Below are 23,779 nucleotides of genomic sequence, written 5' to 3'. Positions count from 1 at the left end.
CAATGACGGAATATTCCTTGGATTTAATTTTTCCCAGACTTCTTTCTCAGTCAAGCTTACACCAAGAGAGTGCTGTGGTTAGTGTCACATCAGTGAGCATAGGGGCAAGCCAGGGCAAAAGAAGATAGTTAGCCATCCTCACAAAGCAAGTCAGCCACAATAATCAAGCCTCACTGATGCTGTGCAATCAGAAACCAAGGCTCCTGCAGGTGGTCCTTGCCCACAGGCCTCTCTTTTGACCACACAGGAGGAGGATACTGCTGTGCCGTGGAGATGTCTCATTCACACCCAGTGCACCAAATAGCTGGAGGCCAGGCTCTCACTATGGTGATAGTGACCCATGTAGGGGAGTGAACTGAAGTCTCTTGTACTTGTTTAAATCAATACAGTTTTCCCTATAAAAATAGCTTACTTAAGAGGAGCTGCCCTTGGCACACACAAGGAAGCCTCAGTCATGCAAACAGCAGGGACGGATGCTGATGGGTCTCGCTTGGCTGCAGGGGTTTATAGCAGTTGATGGAGCTGCATTACCTTGGAGTCTGTCTTTCTCAGAGAGGCTCCCGCATCCACCAGGAGCTGGCAGACGGCGCGGTGGCGCTGGCAGGCTGCCTTATGTAATGCTGTCTCACCCCTAGACCAAAGTACAGAAACCAGCAGTGAGACACATCACACCAATGTACATTTACGAAGTATGAGCTGCAGAGGATAGACACAGAAGGATGCTGCATTTCTGCGAGGTTCCCTCTTGCTGGCAGAGGTGGACTTGTGCACTCTCTCCCTTAGCATCTACATCCTTTGACTCAGTAGGAAAGCCTGCAATGCACAAATAGCAGACGAAGAACTTCTGAGGGATGGGAAAGAAACATGCACAGATTTTATGTATTCAGAGGACTGAATGTCACATTCCCATCCAACCACCAGCTCTGTTAACTGCTGAAAAGGCAAACCAGACACCTTCTTATTTCACAGGAGGCAAAACAGCAACAGGGTTTGTTTCTTCCTGCAATTTTTTTCCTCAGCCTCATTCTTGCAGTCATCCTGCAAAAATCCTGCCCATCAAAGCTATGACTGCTGCACTTGCTGCCCTGGTTCTGATATCCTGCTCTCTTGGATTTATGAGAGCAAGAGCTATGTGTTTGTTTTCCACCACTGGACTGCTGAGCTACTGGGGAAGATTAAACACAAGCTTTTCAGAAGGGAAGACTGGGTAGTGGGAGTGCATTTGTTGCAAAGCTTCTCACTTACACTGGAGCTAAGTCTGGCAGGATTCTGAAACTGGCTGTAGTACTGAGAGTAAAGAAATCCATCTAGATTTGCCTAGGAAGAAGAGGATGTTTTCAAGTATGCTTTGAGTGGGTTGAAAAGGAGTCCTTAATACAAATATCCAACAAGCAGGGCCATTACATAACCGGTGAAATAACAAATGACAAGAAATATGTGTAGTAGGACAAATCTTGCACCTACCTACACAGAGTGCATAGAGGAATTTCAGCCCTCATCCACGACAGGGGAAGTTGAAATGTTAAGAGGCAACCTTGTAATAAATATGCTCTTGCTGCATGAGAACTAGTATCAGGATGGTATACTATCCTATTTCCCCATGAGGACCAAAAGACAAATTCATACTGCCAGTTACAGCTTGAACCTTCCCTTTTCAAGGGTTAGAGGTAGAGGAACCTTTGTAAAAGGAAGCTCATAGCTCATAGCCATGCTCACTAACACTTTATGTGGTTGTGCTACACTCCTAGATGAAAAGGACCGGGCAGTCCATCCAGCCCCTGTCATCTCTGGACCTCCCACATGCACCTTGTGCAAAAGGTCTTCTCTGTTAGCAGAGGAGGGCACTGTGGGATGAGAAATGGTAGGCTTGATCCTTGTCAGAAAGACTGCTTTTATTTCACATGTATTACACATATTTTCCAGGATTTTTCATGCTTCCCTTACATACTTTTGTGAAACTTTGATTATACAAGATGTAAAAAAGTTGGGAATTGGAAAGGAAGGTAATTTTTTTGTTGGTTGGGTTGGGTTTTTTTAATATCAGAACAGAGCTGATGCATGTTTTAACTACTTCAACTGCACAGGTCCTGGTCACTTGGGTGAGCTAAGGCAGAGCACCCTGGATGAATCAAGAAGGGACTGAAAAAAGGTATAGATCAAGAAAAGTAATTTCCTGACTTCTGGAATTTACTCTTCAGGTTGGTCCCTGAAACATCAGGGAGGAGGCCTGATGGAGGCCAGAAACATCAAAACACAAAGCAAGGCTTCTATTCCTCTAGGATTGAGGAATCATGGGAAGCAATAGGGAGAAAGTCCTCTGTGAAATCCAAGAAATGTTTGGTTTAGGAAAGAAATCCACATATGAGGCAGTTGATATGTGGTTTTTAGGGGGACTTCTGTTTGTTTTTTTCGAAGAGCTGTGCCATTTTAAAATCTTTTTCCTATTTAAAAGTTTGCACTTGAAAGCCAAGAGGAGTCTGCCAGTCTAACACGCATAATGTGAAGGACAGAGTAGGTTGTACTTACGTTTCACTGTCTGCCATGTCCAGTAATTCAGATGGACCTGCAAAAGATAGTCAGGTATGTCATATTGCATTTGCCTGCATGACTAAAAGAGTATGTCTACCAGGAGAAGATTCCCAGTACAAATACATAAAAGAAGCCAAGTGAAAGCTCAGCCTGCAACAATATGTCAAACTTCAGTGTAATATTTGCTTGTGTGAGCCCTTGCACTAGTAAAATTCTGAATGCACAGTCACTGCTGGAGTGTCAGCAACAGGGAGTAGCAGCCTCTAAATTATACTGGGAATGAATATTCATGGGGTTTATTTTCTCACTCTTTACCTTGCTCAATTAAGTGGTTCACATAAGTACAGTACACTGAAAATTCTGATATACTGGAAACCCTGATATATTGCAAGTTAAAATCTATTGTTGGCATTAGAGGGAAAATGTCATTAGGAAGTTGAAATTAGCCAAATTCCATCCTGAATGACATCCCTGTGCTAGTCCATTTAATAGCGTTATACAAAATGTAGATCAGGGTGGAATATTCCCAGCAGTCTTTATATTGATATGCAAATCCTGTACTCTACTGGTTAGCAATGATCAGGAAAGTAACATTAAGAAAAACAGAAGAGATTTTTGTTAAGTGGGAAAAAAATAATGCATTTATGTTAATGTCCTTTTGTCCTTGATATTCACTACAGGCAGATATTTATAGCAGCAAATTCCATCACTGAATTACAGTGATATGGGAGAGGCTAGGATCTGGATAGCATTTGAAAAAAAAAAAAAACCAACAACTTTTCCTTTGCAGTCTGTCATATTATTCTTCTCTTCACTGCTCTGGAGTGTAGTGTTAGATGGTATAGGGCAGTCAGCAAGGGGAACGGGGAAACTTTACAAGACTTTTCCTTCCTGCACATGAATATTTCTCTTCAGCACACTGTGACTTTGAAATTCAAGAGTCCTCAAGAGCTTACAGCAAATCTCACCTGGAACTGAGGAATTTCACACTACTTGCTTACAAAGGCCTACACGCAACCTCTCTACAGTCATTTCACTCTGAGTGTGTGTCAAAACAGATCAGAGCAGCCTGTCTTTACCTCCCTGCTTTTACAATATACACATGGAGCATCACTGGGGGCTGCTGGAGCTGCAAGCAGCTCCTTCACTTCATCTTCTGTCATCACGAGAAAGGGTGGTGCTTAGTCCTTAGTGCACAGGGCATTGTGTGCCACTGCATACCTGTCATGACAGTTCCCCAAACTCAGTAGCCACTGCCAGTTATTTAATGCACCCTGGCTCTACCACCACACATCCTCATCTCCACACTTGGCAGTGGTGTGTTCTCTCCTGCCTGTCTGAAAGAAGAATCAGTCATTACCCTCGAGCTCCCAGAAGCGTGAAGAAGGATAAAGGGTGATAAGCAGAGCTTCTTGTTGAGGCAAAAAAAAAGATAATGCCTGAGAGACTAAGAACACAATTAAAAAAACACATATGAAGAAAAAGAGTCCTTTACATTTCCTAGGAGAAAATCATGTTCTCTTGAAAATAAAGGTTATTCCCCATAGCTTCCTGCAATGCCACATCCCATTGATAGGTAAGCAGGAATTGCTTGCAGTGTGTTAGAGAAGACACTGCCGCCTGTTATTTCTGTTCATGGATGGAGCAAGGAAGGTTGTATTGCCAAGGTGGAACAGAGTGACAGGTCTGACTTTATGGGACATAGAGTTACTTGCCCAGGTAAGCGGAAAAAGATGTTAAAATTTAAGTAAAGGTAGTAAAATGGAGAGTAGTTGGAAGAATATGACCTGAGGGGGAGAAGAAAGCTGGGGCAGAGTAGGTCTGGAGAGAAGCCAAGGGTGAAGGAAAACTGATCTGAACGAGGAAGGAATAGCAGGGCTAGGACAGAGGAGCTCAGTGCTGAGGACTGTGAGGGCAGTCTGTGAGTACAGACCTGAGGAGATGACAAGTACATCCCACCTAAGTGAGAAGGGTGCTCTCCTGGATACTGTCCCAAATTCAGCATTTCATGGGAGAGCCCTGACTCCATCCGAGCCATACATAAGGGCCAGATACTGGGGTTAATAATTAGCTGCACAATGTGGTACCAGGATTGATTAATTTCATTCTCTCTGGCCTATCTTTGAAGCTGAAATGTCCCAACTCACAGCCTGAGCTGTGCCCTTTACTTCTTTATTTTATTTTCACTTGTGCTTCTCTTAAACCATCTCACGCCCTCCTCCTAATTCCCTTTCCCCTCTTTTTTGGACCTCATTTTTATATCAGTCTCCCTGGCGCTGCCAACCGACCATTCCAAATCCCCCTCTGCCCAGGGACAAAAGCTGCACAGATGTGGGAAGGGCTGGCACTGGGAAAGCTAACGGCACTGTCATCCTGACCCAGCGGGGAGGCGGCTGTTTTACTCTGGGACAAGAGGCAGAGAAAGAAAAGGGGACCAAGGCACAGAGAGAAAGAGGACAAAATAACCCAATAGAAATCCGGAAGGGAAATGCATGAGTGAGACTTCTATCAAGGAAAACAGCAGGGGGGGAAATAAAAACAAAAGATAGAAATGTGTGGAGAGGTGGAGGGAGGAAAAAAAAGAGAGAGAAAGGGAAAAAGAGACTGAGGGGCTGAAGAATGGCAGGATGGGGACGGGGGACGGGGTGGGGGGAGAAGTTTGCCTGAAAAGAGCTGAAAAGCATGACGCACCGAGGGGAAGCCCAGCTGAGATCACTCTCTTTCCTTAACATTGCCCATAGACTGTCTGTGTAGAATTATTAACTTTTTTCCCTCTCTCCTTTTGCCCTCTTTTGCTTCACCAAAGCCCTTCTCCAGTTTCTCAGAAGGCAAAGCAGCCTGAGCTGGGTATGGGAGGAGGGAAGGGAAGGAGACGCTCAAAAGCAGCTGCTCCTTCACTGAGCTCACTACAACAACAAAAAAAAATACTTTAAGTGACCATATTTCAGAGGCATTTCCAAAATATACAGCACTACACATTCTTGGAAGGCCTCTGGGCCCACAGCATAGCCCTCTCCAATGGATGTGGTTACAGCTACCCACAGGAGACCCACAGATATTAGCCCCTGCCAGGCCCGTGTCCTGTCAGTCCTTCACAGAACTGGGGAAGAAGGGTATTTACTCTAAGCAGTAATGTCAGATATTATCAACATTTCTGGATGCTTATCTGTCAAAATCCTCTTTGTTTAATAACCTGATTGAGCTTGTTATCTGGGGAACAAAACTGCATGTGCATCCTTACCTTCGAAGTGGTAGTATTTTTAAAATAACAATAACCTGGAAATTCATAACTATTTCTAGCCTTTCCCCAACTCCACCCTCTTCTTTTTTACCTGATGTGAAAATTAACAGTGGTTTTTTTTCTGCTAGTGTCTTTTAGCTCAGAATTTCCACTGTAGTATAGAGGCCAGTCAGGTTATGGGAGCATTCCTTCCCAGCTGTCTGTCATGTTGCTGTAAAATCTGGTAAACTTGAAATTAAAATAGACTATGTTATACCTCATGTCTTCTAGAAAAACTAAATTGTTTTCTGCTTAGGCCCCTCACAAATGACCACTACCCTAAAACACTCTGCAAATCTAGACATACTAACAAGTGTCATACAAACTCACTCTCATTCAGTGTTGCTTTCTGATGACTATTCAAATTTGTCCCCAACACACATCTCTGTCACAACAAAATTTGCTTTCCAAAAGCCTTCTTAGAAACTTCTGAATCTGGTCAGGATGCAAATCCAGATTCGCTGATGGCTCTTAACTCTGGACTTTGCAGTGCTAAGATTAATGAAAGCATCATCTTTTTTTTACCAGAGGATGCTTTCTAGTGAAGCAAGGACATTGATGTTTGAGGACACAGAAGTGTTTAGGATGGGATGCCCTACATACCATCTGTTACATCAGAAGTTCCCACCACAAACTCCTAAGGCAGGGGTAAGCATCTTTCCTCTCTTCTGTTTAAAATTAAAATACCCTAAATGAACTATACAGTTCTTGTTTGTCTTTTGAATGTCTACAGAAGACAAGACAAAGTAAATGGAATTATTTGCATAATGTTTATAAATTATAAATTTTTCACAGCTGCCAGATAAAGACTCCAATCCAAGTTTGATACCAAATACAGATGATTTAGGAGGCCCTTTTTCTAACAGAGGTTCTTAAGCCTTCCTCAATTCTGCCTGTGTTACTCAAGCAGACAGTTAATTCTTCTCTAATGTACGCGCATTGGGACGTGATGCAGTTGCTGACTGCAGCACTAAAAAGCTGTGATTCTGATACCTACTGAGTTTGGCCTTCAGTTTCTAGCTAAGCATTTCTTACCTCAGCTACAGACAAGTTTTTAAAGCTGACCTTTCTACTAAAAGGAAAAGACATCCTGACACCTACTACATTGGTGCTTCAGCTACTATTCCAGGCTTGTGCTGGACCGCTGTGAATTATCAGGTGGCATTGCACAGCAGTCCCCCTGTGTGACTCATCTCTGCTATTTCTAATTTAAGATAGGTTATTTTCCTCCCCTTAACATCTGAAATCATTTTGATCATGATCACAGAATAAGCTTTCATATCAATGTGCCCTACATGTTTGCAGAAAGCCGTCTCCACAAAGGACAGCTTTAGCATCACTACATCGTTTTCCTTCCTTTGTAATTCTAGTTTTATGGGTGCCACTCCTGCACTACATTGGATTCACCCCACTGTTTTTCAAACTAGACAATTAAAGTTCCCAGGGCAGTGGGTTTTGTCTTCTTTTGTTGCTGTTGTTTTTTAGAGATATTCAGAAAATTTTTCCCCGTGTGGTTAATAACAGATTTTCTGTGCTGTGTGCTTGAGGGCGGAATTCCTGTTAGCATTGACTATCTCCAGCCATGTATGGGAAGCTGATAAACTAGAGAGGAAGTGTGACTGGGCAGAGGTAATTGCCAGAACAGAAGACTCATTTTTATGAAATTTTTATGGGTTTATATCGGCAGAAACAAGAAGTTTCACACAGGGAAACCCTTAGATGTTAGTAGCATTGGATCAGGTTGTATACAGTAATAATTGCTGAGAAGATGCCAAATGCCAGAGAATGCAAAGAAAAACAAGGACATTATGATGATGATGATTCAGCAAGAGAGCTCATTTGTGGCTGAGAAGTGCCCAGGGTAGAAATTAGTTTCATTAATTGCTTGGTGGGAGAAGAGGGGAGGACTCTATTAGAGCATTGTCCCATGCACTCCCTGATCCCCAGAGAACGTTAAACAAACAATGCATTTGGAGAAGCCCAGAGGACATATGTCTGGAAAGCTGCAAAAGCTTCCTGCCATCCTTGGGGATAAAGAAGGGAGAGGTTAACTGAGCTGACATTTGCTCAAGCTTCTGATTTGTCTTTGTCTAACAGTCCATAATCCCTCACATTTCTCTACCTACTTCAAAAATTCCCATGGATTCCCTGCTTACATTCTTACCAGTTTAAATTATCTCACTTTAAACCTTCACCAAAAGAGCAGTAACTAGGTCAGACTGTGACTAAGTTAAAGTATATGTGTCTAATAAAAATCCTGGAAAAGCATCTATGACAGTGAATTGGCACAGGTCATGTGCAGTGTGAAAAGAGACCAGGGCAGTAAGAAAATAAAACAAAATTGTGCCTGTCTACAGAATTCAGTGGCACATATGTGCACTGTGACTAATGAGATAATCCAGAGCAGTTAAATAGGAGGTAGAGTCAGCTCTGGTAAAGCTTGCTAGAACTGGTGAGAAAACCAACCATTATTTGGGTATAAGGCAAACTGCACTGACCTATCCATGTGCAGCTATCTATACGTAGAGAAGTAAAAGAACAATTCAGCCCCTCTCAGTCAGATTTTGGGGCACAGTTCAGTTGCCCACACACAGATATTTTGTGTCATTTGATACACCTACAGACCAGCCTTGGGATGCATTTGGAATGATAGAGATGCTTGCTTGGGCTTTGGCTATCTGTGCAGGCTGGGCCTCCTCTGGGCCTTGTGGGTTATCTTGTAGACCTAACCAAATGTCCTGGCTATCCAAGGGCAAATGGCATTAGACATTTACGTTTATCTAAATGAACACAGGTAACTGATGCCCAAATCACTTTCTGGGCTCCAATGACTACCTTGACTAGGATCTCCTCTGAGTTAGTCGTGCCAGAAGTCTGCTGCTATTAAGGATGCCCTCTTCACTTCCATCTGCCACTGCAAGTGCCTCTGTCACACAAGAACAAATGAACTAAGACACAGATTGCTGTTGACAGTACAGGAACTTGGACCTATATAATACCTGACACCTATATGTCAACACCTAACTTAGGAGTCAAGCTCAAAGAGATGCATTGTTACTTCTTCCTTTCTTACGAGTTGTGCTTTTTTCTTCTCTCTGCACAATTTGTGCAATGCCTTGGAGCATTAGCTAACACTCATCATAGTTGCCAAGGGCAGCCTCTGTGTTCAGTGCTAACACTGCTGCTTAAATAATGTAGCTGATATTTTGACATTCAGAAGCCAAAATAGCCACTGATATTTTGAAGTGAGGTCAGAGAAGAGTCACAACTAGAAAACTTTTCCTACAATCAAGGAGGCTGATAACTGTGACTTCAGCTCTATGTGCAGAGCAGTGACTATATTACTGTGCCACTTTCCAGCAGTGAGAGAACAAAGTTACAGTGGTGCAACTGGCAGAAACTCCTAAATGTGACTGCCTCAGACACAAACAAATTGCTGCATAGCCTGCAATCCCTGCTACTGACGAAGAGAAGAGTCAAAAGGAAAAAAGGGCAATGGCATGATCACAGTCTATAAATACAAAATTCAGATCATAAGTTTTTGCTATTGGGTGGTCTTGAATCTAACAGACTTAATAGTCTAAGATTGGTATGGAAGCTAGGTGAATTCATCTAGAAATAAATAAGCAGATTCCTGACCAGTGTGTTACTAAATGCTGAAATAATAGCAGTGGTTGTATGGGCTCTTCGCTGCTGTAAATGTTTTAATGGAGATTAGATGCTTTCTACAACATATGCTCTAGTTGAAAAACAGTTCAGAAGATTTCTGTTCCAGCGTTTCTAACTAGAGCGTCACACTGTGTCTGCACAGCCCCCCAGCTGATGCAAACATGAAAACATCATCCTCCTCAAAAGCCATTCTAATTCTTCTTTTCACACTTTATCTGGAGCCATCACTATCACTGCTACCCCATCCCCAGCCTCCTGCTCACACATACTGCAGGTGGACATTTCACTGAGGGAGACCACAGATGAGTGAGGCCACTTTCAGCTGCCCGGTGTGGTTTTGCCCGACTGACACTTGGCTGAAGTATAGCTCCCTGTGGATTTGCCCACTGTGACTCACCATGCTCCAGGATGTATTTCACAATTTCTCCATTCCCAGTCTTGGCAGCATGGTGCAACAAGGAGCAGTGATCAGGTCCTTGGATTAACAAATTGGCTCCTTTTTTACAACATTCTATGAACTGGATGGGGGGGGGGAAAAAAAAAAGAGAGAGAGAGAAAAAAAAAACATACAGAAGGGTAAGAGGGAAGGAGCAGAAAAACAAGTATGTCAGTAAATTCTTTACTGGTTCCAATTGTAAGTCAGTACCAAATTGAAACAAAAGAAAATAAGACATAAATTTAAAACCAGCTTTTAGGCCCTAATATAAAACATCTGAAACCAGAAGTATTGACAATTATATGGGTTAAAGAGAACAGTCTGTATTTCCTAAACAATGAGACATTGCTACTCTACTGGTGATGATTTATTGTTTGCTAGCAATGCTTGCAAACCACATCTGGTGAAACTGCTGGGATATATTAAAATATATGTACTTGATACAAAATTCTGGCTTCTTTACTGAAGACTCAAATTTTTCCTTAGCTCAGGAGCTGATGATTTTCTGACTAAATCAGAAAATTCCAACTCAAAATTCCACAAGGAGGCGAGGTGACTGTCACGGACCTCCCTTCTCACTGTGCCCCCTGTTCAGGGCTGGCCGAGGAGGAAGCAGAGGAGGGGTAAGAATGAGAGGGGAATAACAACCAGCCAGGTCTCAGAAATGCTGCAAACTTTGGGGGAGGGAGAGTGGGATTTGCAGTGCAGATCACTGCAGAAAAAGGAGAGAATTGCAACACTGAGGACTCATTTATGATGCAGCACATCTGAGGAAGGGCAAGGAGTTTCCCCATCAAAGCCAGCTCAGGAAAAAGGTTTTCAAGAAGTGGAAAGAAGACAATATTTTTATGACTAATTGAAGGACTGCTCCCTAGATGCTGCAGGCACAAGTGCTGAGGCAGTGGTATAGAAGGGGCACCTGCAGGCAAAAAGTTGGCCTAACAGCACTGTAATTTTTACAAATGGCTCCAAGCTGGCTTCTCACAGATAAAATTGCAATCATTAATCACAGTCCTCATCCAAATTTGAGGGCATGTTCTCAGATCCTGACTTGGCTACTGAGACATGCAGCCTGAATAGCTCTCTGATGCGGGACTTCAGTCATGGGCACAAAAAATTTTGCATGAGTGTTTTTTTCTCCCAAACCAATTATACCAAGGCATTTCATGTTTTGAGACATCCATCAGGTGATAGAACAACCAGCTGAGGTTTGTTCTACCTGGTCTGGTGGTTGCCTAGGTAGACTTTGAAAAAGCTAGCACTTGGGGGCTTGGCCACCAACCTCACTGGTGTAAAATATCCTTTTGTGTGTAAGGCTGTGTCAGAACTACCCTGCTGTTCAATGCTGCCAGTATAGTAATTTCCCTGTTAGCAACTGGCACGTTGCTCTGTGCAGTGGGCTCTGAATCCTGGGCAAAAAGGTGCTGTCTAACACCAGATCCTATTCACACAAATTTCACACCTCACCTAAATGATGTGTTCCCCTAGTATTCAGGGTTTCCTGGAAAGGCTGTAAAATGGCCCTTGCCAGCAGTCCCTACAGCCGCCTATTTATGTTTTGAGCAGAGGTGTGATAAAATTTACAGTATATCTGACCAGCAAAAAACTGTGAATAAGTGGACATTCAGTGCTCTGTACTTACCTTCAGTAGATCACCAGATATGACTGCCTGTAAAAGTGCTGCAAAAGGCAAAAAGAAAACTGATGTCAGGCAGAAAGCATTATGCATACAGCCTCACAGCTGAGGACATAGCTCACAGCACGTGCAAGTTAAGACTGACATCCCCCAGTCCACTTGCACTCTCATGTGCTACTAAAACCAGTGCAAACCCTGCACTGACACACATTGGAAAGGCAGAAGACAACCCATGGTGATGAAAGCTGTATGGACATCAAGCCATCATTTCCAATGCTGACCTGGAACTGCAGGCTTCTGTCTGAATTTTTCACTTGAAATACTTCTGAGACCTCTCAACAGTGTCCACAAGATGGACAAGGTCGAGTCTCCAGCACCTGAACCAGCACTGAAGATATCAGTGTTATCCACACAGAGAACCTGAAAGCATCTTCAGACCTGTCAGACTTTGCCATACCAATGGTGGAGTGGTCAGTCAGTCCCCAATACACTGAGAACCCCAAATTGTAGATGATTAAGTGACAAGAGAGAAATTTCTTCACAATTACTTGTGTTACAAAAACGTTGTTAGATGCCAGCGGGGAGCAAGTCCCCTGGGTTTGGCAGGCAGGGTCAAACACAGAGCAAGAGCCAGCCCTCACCTTATCAGCCTTTGTATTTTAAACAGACATAGAAGGAAAAAGCAAAAAAGAGGATAAGGGCTCACAACAAGGCAGGACAGAGCTGCAAACAGCTGGGAGCTTCTCCCCACCCACTTCTGTCTGCCCTGAGCCTGTTAAAAAACAGAAGGAAGGCAAAAGCCTGGTACTCTCTATTGCCCAGAGAAGCTGTTACAAACATACCACTATGTGGCTATCTCCTTCTTTTCTCCTCCTTCTCCCTATCATGATACATATTGTAAAAAACAATGATGAATAATCTGAGACAGCACGTATGTGGTTTGCATCTTAGAAAGCATTAAACACCTGCCTCAACTCATACTTTTTCAAGAGTGTCTAAGCCCATTTCTACCTTTGCATCTAGGCAGTGCAATCAAATTAAGCATTTGCTCAAGTGCCATCCTTGATAAAGATGCCAAAAGCTCACGGAAGCAGGAACAAGGGGGGAAAGAGAACCACAGTATGGCCTTGCCTCTGAAAAATAACACACAGGAAACTGCACAGTGGGAATTCCATGATGAGCTTGTTACGCCTTCAGAAATGACAAGACATCCAAGCTTAACACTGCAGAAGAGGAAGGATGTTCAAAGGCAACTCAACAAGTGTCCCTTTCTTTGAAAACACCTGTGGCTATGTGGCTTTCTGGTCTCAGTAATGCCTGATGCCCTGGCCATGTAGCAGTGGGAAAAGCAGAAACCCAGTCCAGCTAAGTCCTGTCTTCAGGAAGCAGTAGCAGCAATTCTTGCAACTTTAGATTTAGGGCAGTTTTTCAGTGCTCATGAGTTAAGCTAAATCCTAAAAATCCCTCTGGCATCTGTGAAAGTGAGGACACAGATTTTAGGAACTGAAGAAGGCAAACACCAGCAGGTAAGAGCTAGAACAATCTTCAGTTTTTATTTTCAGTGGCTTATATCCTCCTTTTTTTCTCCCAAGGGTTCAAACAATTGCTCAGCCCAAATTAATAGCAGAGCAGAAATTTAACTCATGTAATTTGCTTTATCTATTTCCCTCTTTTTTTCATCAATCTGGTCTCATTGACTTCTTTATTCTTTAATCTACCGCAGTCTGAATTGTATAAATATTTTGCACTCCTTGCACATGAAAATCAAATGAACTGGTGACATGAGTTTTTCATTGCCTTCTACATCCAATTTTTTAAGACATGGATTCCCTGAAGTCACTTTCCTAAGAGGCAGTGATGCATTTTCTTATGCAGGCCACGCTTAAGATTACAGTTCAAAAAAACAGGAGAGACAGGTATGATTCTATGAAAAGCCTGACAAGATGTGAAAAATCTTCTATGCTGAATATCCATAACCAGAAGCTGGTCTGGTGATAAGGCTATTAGGATAAAGGATAAAACAAATTCAACATAATTAGACCAATCTTTTCATCTCTTTCCTAAGCCTCAAATCCAGCAAAGCATTTAGGCAAGTGCTTAGCTTTGAGCTAATTACATTCTTTTCACACCAAGTCTACCTGCACTCTTTAAATTAAGTGCTTTGCTACAGTAGAACCTATTGGATAAATGAATACATTACAGATCAACAAAACAAGTTGGCATAACAAGAGATTAGACTACAGTAAAATAATTCAGAGCTGTATGTCCTGATGCAGGAAGATTTAGAAGCTGTTGAGCTAGAAATGGAGCAAGGTTCTTTAGAATCAGGAACATGTTTACATAAATATACAAATATTGCTTAGCACACTAACCCCATAAACCCAAATGGGACTGCTGGGCATATTGAGGAGGAGGGTGAAGATGGCAAAAACCACCTGGTTGTTAAAGAGGTGGTGAAGCAAGCAAGCAGATGGCATTGACAAGAGAGAGCAGACTGAGAAGTTGGAGAAAAGTTCTGTTAACATGTAATGCCAGGCTAGCTTAAAATTAGAAACATTAAAGTGAGAATTGTTTTATTTCTTCTAAGCAACACTGCACTGATGGTGTAATACATAAAATGAACTATGCCACTGTTTTGTCATATATAATATACATTCAGGTCTTAAAGATGTCTTAAAAATTACTTGATTTAATTAACATTTTAATGAAGTCATTATTTTCTCAATTTCTCCTAAGAAAAGCATTTCTCATTACAAATAAAAGTGGTTTATTACCTTTTATATTTATTTAGCAAGTAGCTTTATTGCTGGTGTAAGGTGACAGTTTGGCAAAACTGGTGACTGGAATTCTCTGTCCATATTTTGAGGAAGCACTCGGTCCCCAGGCTGCCTCCTAAGCAAAGTTCAACCCTCTCCACTGGTACACCCCTGCAGAGAGTCCCTGCTGCATCACTGAGATCTCAGCTGAAACTGCCTGCAAATGTGTCAGTCCCTGGCCAGGCTGATGGATCTTGACAAAACCAGTTACCTAGTTACCTGGTAGGATGTGGACAGCCACAAATGCAGGTGATCTGTGGAAGAGCTGCGAGGGACTAGCAACTTCTGATTTCCACTGGATGGATTTTGAGATGAGATGATGAGACTAACTACCCAACTTAAAAAACAATCTTCATAAAACAAAAACAAACAAAGCAAAACAAAAAGCCAACCAACCAAAACAAAAACCCACCAAAAACCCCACCCAGGCCCGCCAGCAAACACAAAAAAAATGACTACCAAAACAAACACCAAAAAAACACTCACTCCAAAACAAACCCCCTCACACACATACCTGACTTATAAATTATTATTGAGCAGATACAAGTGGATAATGAACCAACAGAAAAAAAAGCCATGTTGAAAAGGCTGCTAATTGAATTGTGGTAATGCTGCAAACTAATGCAGCTTGAGACACAGGCTAAACAACTACTAGTACACACTCATGCTGAAAACATTACTTTTCCTAGGGCATATATCACTCATCTAATTTCTGTTTTGGTATCCATTGCTCCCATTGGAAACAACTAGTTTTATTTCATATTCTAAAAATATACATTAATGTCACTGAGTTACAACAAACATTTTTGTTTTCCAGACAAAATTAACTTATGAAATAACAATTGCTTTCTGGCTCTGCATGTGAACCCAGCATCATTAAAACAGTGCTGCAAAATCGGTCATTAAACACTGGGCATCAGATAAAGAAGGGGTGAAGTATTCACACTCAGTAACTTCAGAGGCTGCAGGATGCCTGAGAGGTCTCACAGGGTTGCTTGGATGGTCAGAAGAGAAAATAACTCTCCATAGACAATAACCTGGTTTTCCCTGCATCAGTTCATGTTGGGCTCCACAGACTAAAGGAGCTCTAGGGAAAATGACCTCCAACTTGCAGCAGCTAAATTAAGAGTCAAACTAAGACAGAGAGGGGATCCTTCAGAATGGCATGATTCCAGGAGACAGGTCTGATCACCTCCAGGAATGACAACCAAACAAGGGCAAAACAGGAGGTCTTCTTTTAAGGTTTTCCAAGGTGTGATACTCCTAGCACCAGGCAATGCTCACGGTATTGGAAATTTTAGTTCTTCATATACCATACAGGTGCAGAATGAGAATGTCTCATAAATGTGAGGGCTAGCAAGTGGCTGCAGCACATCAGAAGACTAGAGCAGGAGAGAATCAGAAGTCATCACTATCACCTCGCTCACTTCAAAGGCCATGAAAATCCTCAGAAGCATCACAAGCAAGGAAAAACCTCAAACAACTACCCCCTTCCTGGTATGCCCTGCAGAAAAATTTTCTCCTAATCCTAAAGCTGCTGATCAGCTTAACACCAAGGACAGACGCAGGGCTCATCGCCAGGTTACTATCACACCAGAAACTTTGTTGCTAAAACACTTTCAGAAAGAACATGAAGAAAAAGATTCTTGTAAACCCATGTAAGTAACATCTCAGGATCACAAAGTTCTTTGCTTAAAGTAGGTTGACACGGAAGATATTTAGTAAGTTAGTTGAATAATGATTAGTGAGTCAGTAAGAGGAGTTGGTCTGCACTGGAAAGAATCTCAAAGAACAAGGTAGTTCTACAGCCTGCCACCGTCAGCAGTACAGGGGTAATGTGTCTTTTTACTTGAGTAAAAGTTATTTGTAAAGCATAAATATCCTTCAGATTTTATCAGTCAGATTGCACACCTGATGTGACCCTTTCAATGCCATATTTGAACCCACTAATTCTGTACCAACTAAGCCACAGGGAATGCTGATTAAAATGTACAGCAATTTTGAAGTTTTCAACATTTAGAAGCAATTTTTCAGTAAAGTTCTAAAAATTGTGACTGAAGGGATCAGAATTACTTAAAACTATGTTATGAAGTATATATACCACGCCAAGGAGTTGTCACATTCATGATTAAAATGCAGGCAATTATAAACCTATGAATGAAATGCAGTGTGGGAGCAGAGTATTATTTGCAATAATGCATCCTACCATGAGTTAAAAAAATACCAGGGTATCAATGCATCTAATCAGAGTATGAGAATATTAAAGCACATAGGAAATTATCACAAAATTCAGCTACCATAACTCAAGACCTGGTTGGAGCAGGGTGCTTTGACCAACCTGATCTAGTGGATGTGGCATTCCCGCCCATGGCAGGGGAGCTGGAACTAGGTGTTCTTTAAGGTTTCTTCCAACCCAAACCATTCTGTGATTCTCTAATCTCAAGCAGAATTGAGGCTCATAAAACCTTTAGCTCTTTCAAAAGACACAGTATGACAGTTGATAATCTGAAGTGATCAGCTCCTTGTGGAAACCTCATTTAACAGACAATGCCTGCATCTGTCCAGCCCTTTCTAAGACACTGACTCAGCACTGAGAGTTGATATGCCATCAGCATTTCAGTGCTGGATGCTTCTTACTGGTTGGAGGCACCTAATAAAAAATATAAGAGCTTTGGTGTGGGGCTTCCAGAATTTGAATCACAGTGTTCACCACCATCGCCTACTAGAGTGCTCAGGGGAACTCTTAAGGAATACCACATAAAATGCTGCCTTGTTTAAACCTTGTAGAGCTGATAATGAAGAAGAAACTATAGGAGAAGGTGACTTCATCAGATTTTTGACAGTTACTAAACTTGGACTATCCTTAACTTCCAGAACATTTCCAACCCTTTATTGCTGTTTTAGACCTTGTGTAATTCATAGAGTCAGAAATTTAAAGTAATTACTGCTTTACACATTGAGAAGTTAAAAGCTGACCCTGATTAGAAGAGTGCTTTTACACAGTTGGAGTCTTCTGAGCTATTAAAGATCAGCATTACAGAAGTGATAATAAAAGAAGCCCTTGGGGTTTATTTTTCACTACTTTTACAGAAATCAATAATAACTTCTATATCAATCACTCAAAAAGCTGGGCTTTCAAATTACTGGAGTCCATACAGATTATCATTCAGAAATGGACTCTTTTCTCTGTAAACAACAATTTGCTCATTAAAGCTTTATGACAAACTCACAGTAATATAACTTACCCAGAAATGTACAGAACTGACTTTTTTCTACTCTAGCCATGATCTTCAGCCTTGACCTGCAGATAAAAGGGGTGGGGGGTACCACAGGGATTTGGTTCGTGGATTACTTCCCTTCTGAGAGGACTATGAGAAACAGGCACCTAAGATACAGAGCAGTGAATTCACTTGGTATTTCTGAGAGGCCTGCCAGTCCCATAGAACAATTTTAGGGCTCCATGAAGAGAAGTTGCAAATCTCTGCACTTGAGCTTTTACAAAAGCTTTACCTCCTTCCAACATTTTATCTGCTTTTAAAGTTACAGAAAAAAACCCGAAACCACCTATAACATACACATGCCAAACTGTCTACATAACTGAGAAGTTAAATTACAAAATTAATAACACTTTGTTGGAATGACTGTGAGCTCACAGGTCTTTGATCTACAGACAATCTCAAGTCTCACCAAAGCTGACGATGCTTAAATATTTTCCTTTGATGATAAGCTGAGTGAAAGGAGCAATTAAATTCTTCTTCACATATTTTATGCACCTGCAAGTAGTGGAAGTGACTACTGAAGACTATGAAAAAATTAAACAGAAATTAAGCCTTGCAGGTTAAGGGATCTTATAGTTGCTGGCAAAAAACCCCAAAAAATCCAGAAATAAATGGTTAAATCACTTCTTCTGTATTCACTGAAAAAATGCTCTACATCAAACAATTGTCTGACTGTTAGAACCAAATTTTTCTCCTGATAGAATGAGACAAAATTCCCCAAATACAAGCTAACTGCTTGGGCAAAAAGCTGCATCAAGCCCCTATTATGGGATACTCACCCTCTTTGGAGCTTATTATTTTAACAGTGCACTCCTTCAGCCAAGAAAAGGACAAGAGCATTTGGTCCTATCACACACCTTTAAGGACTGACTTTTTTCTTATACTTGTGCATAGAGTAAGATGTGTTCAGGAAAGAAGAAAAAAATCACAGAATCATAGAATTGTTCAAGTTGGAAAGGACATTTAAAGTATATCTAGTCCAACCACCCTGCAATAAGGAGGGACATATTCAACTACATCAGGTGCTCAGAGCCCTATCCAACCTGACCTTAAATGTATCCATGGATGGGGCATCCACCACCTCTGTGGGCAACCTGTGCCAGTGTTTTACCACCCTCACTGAAAAAAACTTATTTCTTATATCAACCCTCTTTTAGTTTAAAGCCACTAGCCTTTGTCCTAGCACAACAGGCCCTGCTAAAACATCCATCCCCACCTGTTTTGTAAACCCCTTCCAAGTACTGAAGTGTCACAATAAGGTCTCCCTGGAGCCTCGTCTCTTCTTCAGGCTGAAGAAAATGTCCTTTTTCATGAGAGCATCCGGCAAACACAGCCCATGTACTGAGGAGGAATCTGACAGAAGAATATTCTTGCACCGTTTTTAAAGTTTGGTGCTGAGCAATGAAAATGAAACATCTTCAGCAGCAGACAGCTAACAGACCATGAGAATCAGCCATAGGTTTCAGTGCTCAGGAAGAGGATGCATTATAACTAAACAAGGGGCATTTTGATGAGGAAGTTGATTGCCTGTAAGCCTGAAAATTATAAATGTAATTTTAACTTCTAAAGAAGCAAAAGTCTCTCATTAGCCATTTTAGGAAGTCTATCCCTATGATATATCTTTCTAATCCAAAATCAACCATAAGAAAGCATCTGGTGGTCTACACTTGAAGCAGCTGTATGGGAATGGAAAAAGGTTCCTGAACTTGCTAGAGGATTTCTACCTCAGCCCAAAGACTGCATAAGAAGCATGGTGGAAATATGACAACAAAAAATACATGCAGTTTAGAGGTTTCCTGCCTAGATCATAGTATCTCTTGTGCTAAATAAAGCAAAGACTCATTAATTTTTAATTTTTTCCCAAAATGTATCTGTTTGCTGCCACTGCCCTAAACAAACAGGTGTTAAACAAGGGTTCTCCACAGGCTTTCAGATTTGTAAAAGTCTTGGGCTTCTTATGGAACCTGAAGGCAATGGCACCAGTCTAGGTAACTCACAACAGCTCTGCTGCAGGCACTATTTCCATGAAAGACAAATTAATAAAGAGCCTGAGAGCTCAAAGTGCTCCCAAGAGACCAAGAAAACTGTCAGGGCAGCAATGTGCTGCAACCAAGAGCTCAGAAGCACATCAGCTGAGCAGCAGCCAGACACACACATCTGATGGCTGTTCAACAAGAGGGATATTGCAAAGGCCTTCACACAGTATCTTGAACTATTTCATCTGTACAGGAAAATGTGCATAAGCACACATCCTCTTATGGTTTGAGAGAGACACTTTTGAAGTCTGCTGGCCCTCTGAATAAGTCATGCCTCAATAACATCTATTTCTAGGATTGCACAAAGGAGGTAGAAAACCCTTCTAAATATTTGAGGGTTGTCCTTTAGTTACAAAAGCACTGCATCCCGTGCAGATTTGGAGAACTGACACAGTTTTGATTGCACCTGTTGGCCTAACTTGTGAATAAGAAAAAATATTAACGTGTAAAAAAATCAATCATTACTCAGGTGGCTATAAATTTGCATTATGAGCGTTTACGTTTTAAGAATTTTAAATTCAAACAACAGCACCAAAACACTGGTAGGAGAGAAGGAGGGGGGAAAAAAAGTAAAATTAGCCACACATGCATACTGAAGGGAAAGAAAGGCTAAATTCTCACTTACACAGAAGTCCCTTCATACAACTCTGGAAGGATAAAGAGGCTTTCAAGCAGATGTAAATTACACTCAAGCTGCCTTTAAAGCCCCATTTTCACTCAGACTCAGTTTAAAGCTACTTTGATGCCAATTAGAGTCCAACCTGAATTGTTTATGTGGCACTAGTGCAGAGCTGAGAGTGTAGTTGATAGTTAGGAGTGGAAGTATTCAGACCCTAGTATTGAACTTTTGCTACAAGATCGTTTAACTCAGACTTACAAAAGGAAAGGATTGTAAGAAAAAAAAAAGGACTGCCTTTGTAAATAGTTCAGAACCCCAAAGAACCGTCACAGATAAACTAAGCACCATCTGGCTCACATCATCTCTTTTTTGCCTTCGTTTTCCCTTCCACCATTTTTATTTTTCAGCCAAGACAACAATTAATGTCATTCTCAGGAGTGATGCAGTGGAAGAAAATGTCTCTGATGAAGTGAGAACACAAGGCAGGGAAGACTTTGGCTGACTAATGCAGCAGTTTTATCAATAGAGTGGCACTACCTTGGCAGAAGGAGAATTCTAGGTAAAATAGTTAAGAAGTGGTTTATTTTTAATTTAAAAATAAGTAGGACAGCAAAAAAGAAGCATTGTGGGCCACACTGTTCCTCCCTCTTCCCCGACTTTGTAGATCATTCCCATCACAGGCACTCTTAGCACACTCCCTTAAGGTTTTTGCCACTGTAACACTGGCTGCAGTGCCTTTGCCTGGCAATAGCTAAGTTACTCTTCCTCAACAAGCTGGGCCTTCACAGGAAGACTAAATCATCCAAAAGTCAGTTCGAGAATATTTTTTCTATGCAGGTTCTTCAGTGGGTGAAGTGATCGCCACTCTTATCTGACCATGAACAATCCCATCAGAAAAAAACCAAGAAGCAAAGTAGGTTGCAGGGTTACCCAGAGCTTCTGCTTGAAAACAAGTGCTCAGATTGAGACAACTTATTCCTTGCTCGTACTTCCTCCAGAGGGGAAAAAGGATAATGGCAGTGGCCATCTTGAAATAAATGTTTTTCTGCTTTATCTATTACTGATTCAGATGCCCACATCTGCCAGACATCTCCCTCTCAGCTGTCTACTGACCCCTCAGGCTGCTTGGATATGATAAGAGGTGGGGTGTAGGCACCTTTTAAGGGTTTTGTCCAGAAAGGACCTCCCTCAGCCCTAGACATGTGCTTTCACAGAGTGCTTTCTCTTGCCAGGGTGTCAGAGGCTGAAACAGTTCATGCCTCAAACATTGATATAAAGTTTTAAAGAAGCTGCAGCCACAGAAACCTCCTTGAAGAACTTTGGACTATAAGTCGAACTGCTGATTAGATAAAAGGAATGTTCAATCACCTCAGGCTGAGGGAAAGGTATGCATCCACAACAGGCCAAAGCCTCCAACTGAGTTTGGGGTGAGAGCACAGCTCACAGAAGCCAGGTTTACACAGACTCCCCCCAAGCGAGGGGGGAGGAGGAGGTTTTGGGTGCATGGTGCAGCCTCTGGTGAGAGGCAGTGAGCACCCATCCTCCAATTACACAAACTGGCCCCGCTGTGGAACCCCCAGCCCCACAGGGCACATCCACGGGACTTTCCCGTGAGAGGCTTGGCCCCACAGGGCTGCACGTGGTGCAACAGACCCAGAGTCTGCTGTGAGAGACTGACCCCCACCCCAGGGGGACATGGCTGGACATTACCCAGCCTGAGCATGTACACCCATGGGACTCTGTGCCTTCTGGGGGCACCTTCACCACCGAGAGACCAGCTGGAGAGGATCAACAAACATCGCTGGGATGCACGGAGTGGTGATAATTTCCTTATTCTGTCCCTGTCACTCTTTCTGTCCACCTCCCCCACCTATTTTCTACTTCTTTCTTTCTCTCTCTCTCTCATATTGACCATCAAATAAAACCCTTACTATTGTCACTGGCATATGATCTTGTTTGCACCTTAATTCGGGCAGAGACATTTCTAAGAACCTTGAAACTGGATCATAATACAGGGGTACCCTGGGTCTGCATCAATACCAGCCTCTGCTGATCTGAGAAGGAAATGAACAAACCCAGAGCAGATCCCCAAGGCATCATTGGCTCAGCTGGGCACAGTCACTTTCAAAACACTATCCAGGAGGGCTTTCTTCCCACAGGGGCTAATTAATCAAAATAAATACCTGTAGTCGGGAGCCTCCCTCCAACCCCTCCCATACACTCTTTAATTTGTACAGAGGAAGCATTCCAAGACATCTCAGTTTGTTGCTGGGTAAACAGCTGCAACATCACCATGAAGAGCACAGCATCCCCTCTCTCTCTTTTGAAAGCATCTGGTGTACAAAATAGCCATTCATTTTTTATCTTTATTTTTTTAATTCTACCAGCACTGAGATGGTTGGATTCATCTGCAGCATCCTGCTCATCCTATTAATCAGTATGGCAGATTGTTTCAAAACTCTAGAGGAGAACATCCCTTTGCAGACTCTGACTATCAAGATTAGTGGAGAGTGGCTCCAGAATGAAGAAAGGAGGCTGAGAGAGTGTAGTCTGCGTTTCCAAGGGCCACCATGTGCAACACGAAATCTCATCTATTGGAGGTTCCAGAAGCGTTATCGCTTCTTGTGCTATTTTCTGGGACTCCTGCAACCCTCTTCCTCCTTGCATGTGTTTAGATTTCCTCTCTTTAGTGGAGCAGACGGCACCAGAGTAAATACCACAGTGTACAGGACATTCTGCCTCCAAGGCAGGAGTGGATAGTGCATAGCAAAGCATTTTCCTGTATGGCATGGAGCCACCGCTGCCTTCCATGCACACACTTGATCCATCCCTTCCTTACAATTCTGATAGCAGCTGTCTCTTTTTCAGAGGGATATCCAGAGACAGAATTACATGTCCCACCTAAAACTTCCAGTTTGCACCCATGCCAAGCAATCCCTGTGGAAACTTTTTTCCTAATAGAGACTAATGTAGAAGTCACCATTATAAACTCACTTCACTTCTAATGCTCTCCTGGCTCTACACAAATCCCTCCGAGGTGTAGGATATCCAGGCTGGATGACTCCAAGTCATGGAGTGATTCCATGACATGGAGCCAGCATCTGGAAGGATCTGAAAGACCTTTGAGTGTCGCTATTCGTCTTTTCAAGCAGAAAACCCATCCTTTATCTTAATCTCTTGCATAATATTATTACTTTGTAATAACTAACCGTCTTCAAAATTGCTCCATTGAATATATCTCCCTTTTGTATTAATTTCTCAGTTGTCCCCTATTCCCTCATGAATTTTGAATCCATCACACAAAAAACCCACCAAAACCACTAACCTCAAATTACAGAAATTATGCTTATGCAGCAAAAACATGTCTGCTGGAAGAAAACAAGGCAAAAAGCCCAGTTTCATTAGTTTATAGAGAAATGAGTAAGAGAGCAGTGGCATAAATATTTGAAACCTCCTGTTTCCCATTCAGAATGCAACTCA

The 23,779-nt window shown here is 42.1% G+C and overlaps 1 protein-coding gene across 8 annotated transcripts in view; it reads right to left on the bottom strand.

Moving 5' to 3' along the window:
- Positions 1–23,779, bottom strand: part of DGKI (diacylglycerol kinase iota) — a 211,885-nt gene that overhangs the window by 11,624 nt on the left and 176,482 nt on the right. For 7 of the 8 annotated variants that reach the window (XM_032105887.1, XM_032105885.1, XM_032105886.1 and 4 more), the window contains 4 exons: positions 11,557–11,594; positions 9,876–9,996; positions 2,527–2,563; positions 532–631 (listed from right to left, as the gene is read on the bottom strand). In XM_032105887.1, coding sequence (XP_031961778.1) covers positions 532–631; positions 2,527–2,563; positions 9,876–9,996; positions 11,557–11,594 — 296 coding nt within the window. The other variant, XM_032105893.1, reaches the window with a different exon arrangement.

This window comes from Corvus moneduloides, chromosome 4 (genome assembly GCF_009650955.1).
Source record: "Corvus moneduloides isolate bCorMon1 chromosome 4, bCorMon1.pri, whole genome shotgun sequence".
NCBI classification, from domain to species: Eukaryota; Metazoa; Chordata; class Aves; order Passeriformes; family Corvidae; genus Corvus; species Corvus moneduloides.
The sequence above is the reverse complement of the archived record's forward strand: the minus strand, read 5'-3'. Positions and strand labels throughout refer to the sequence as shown.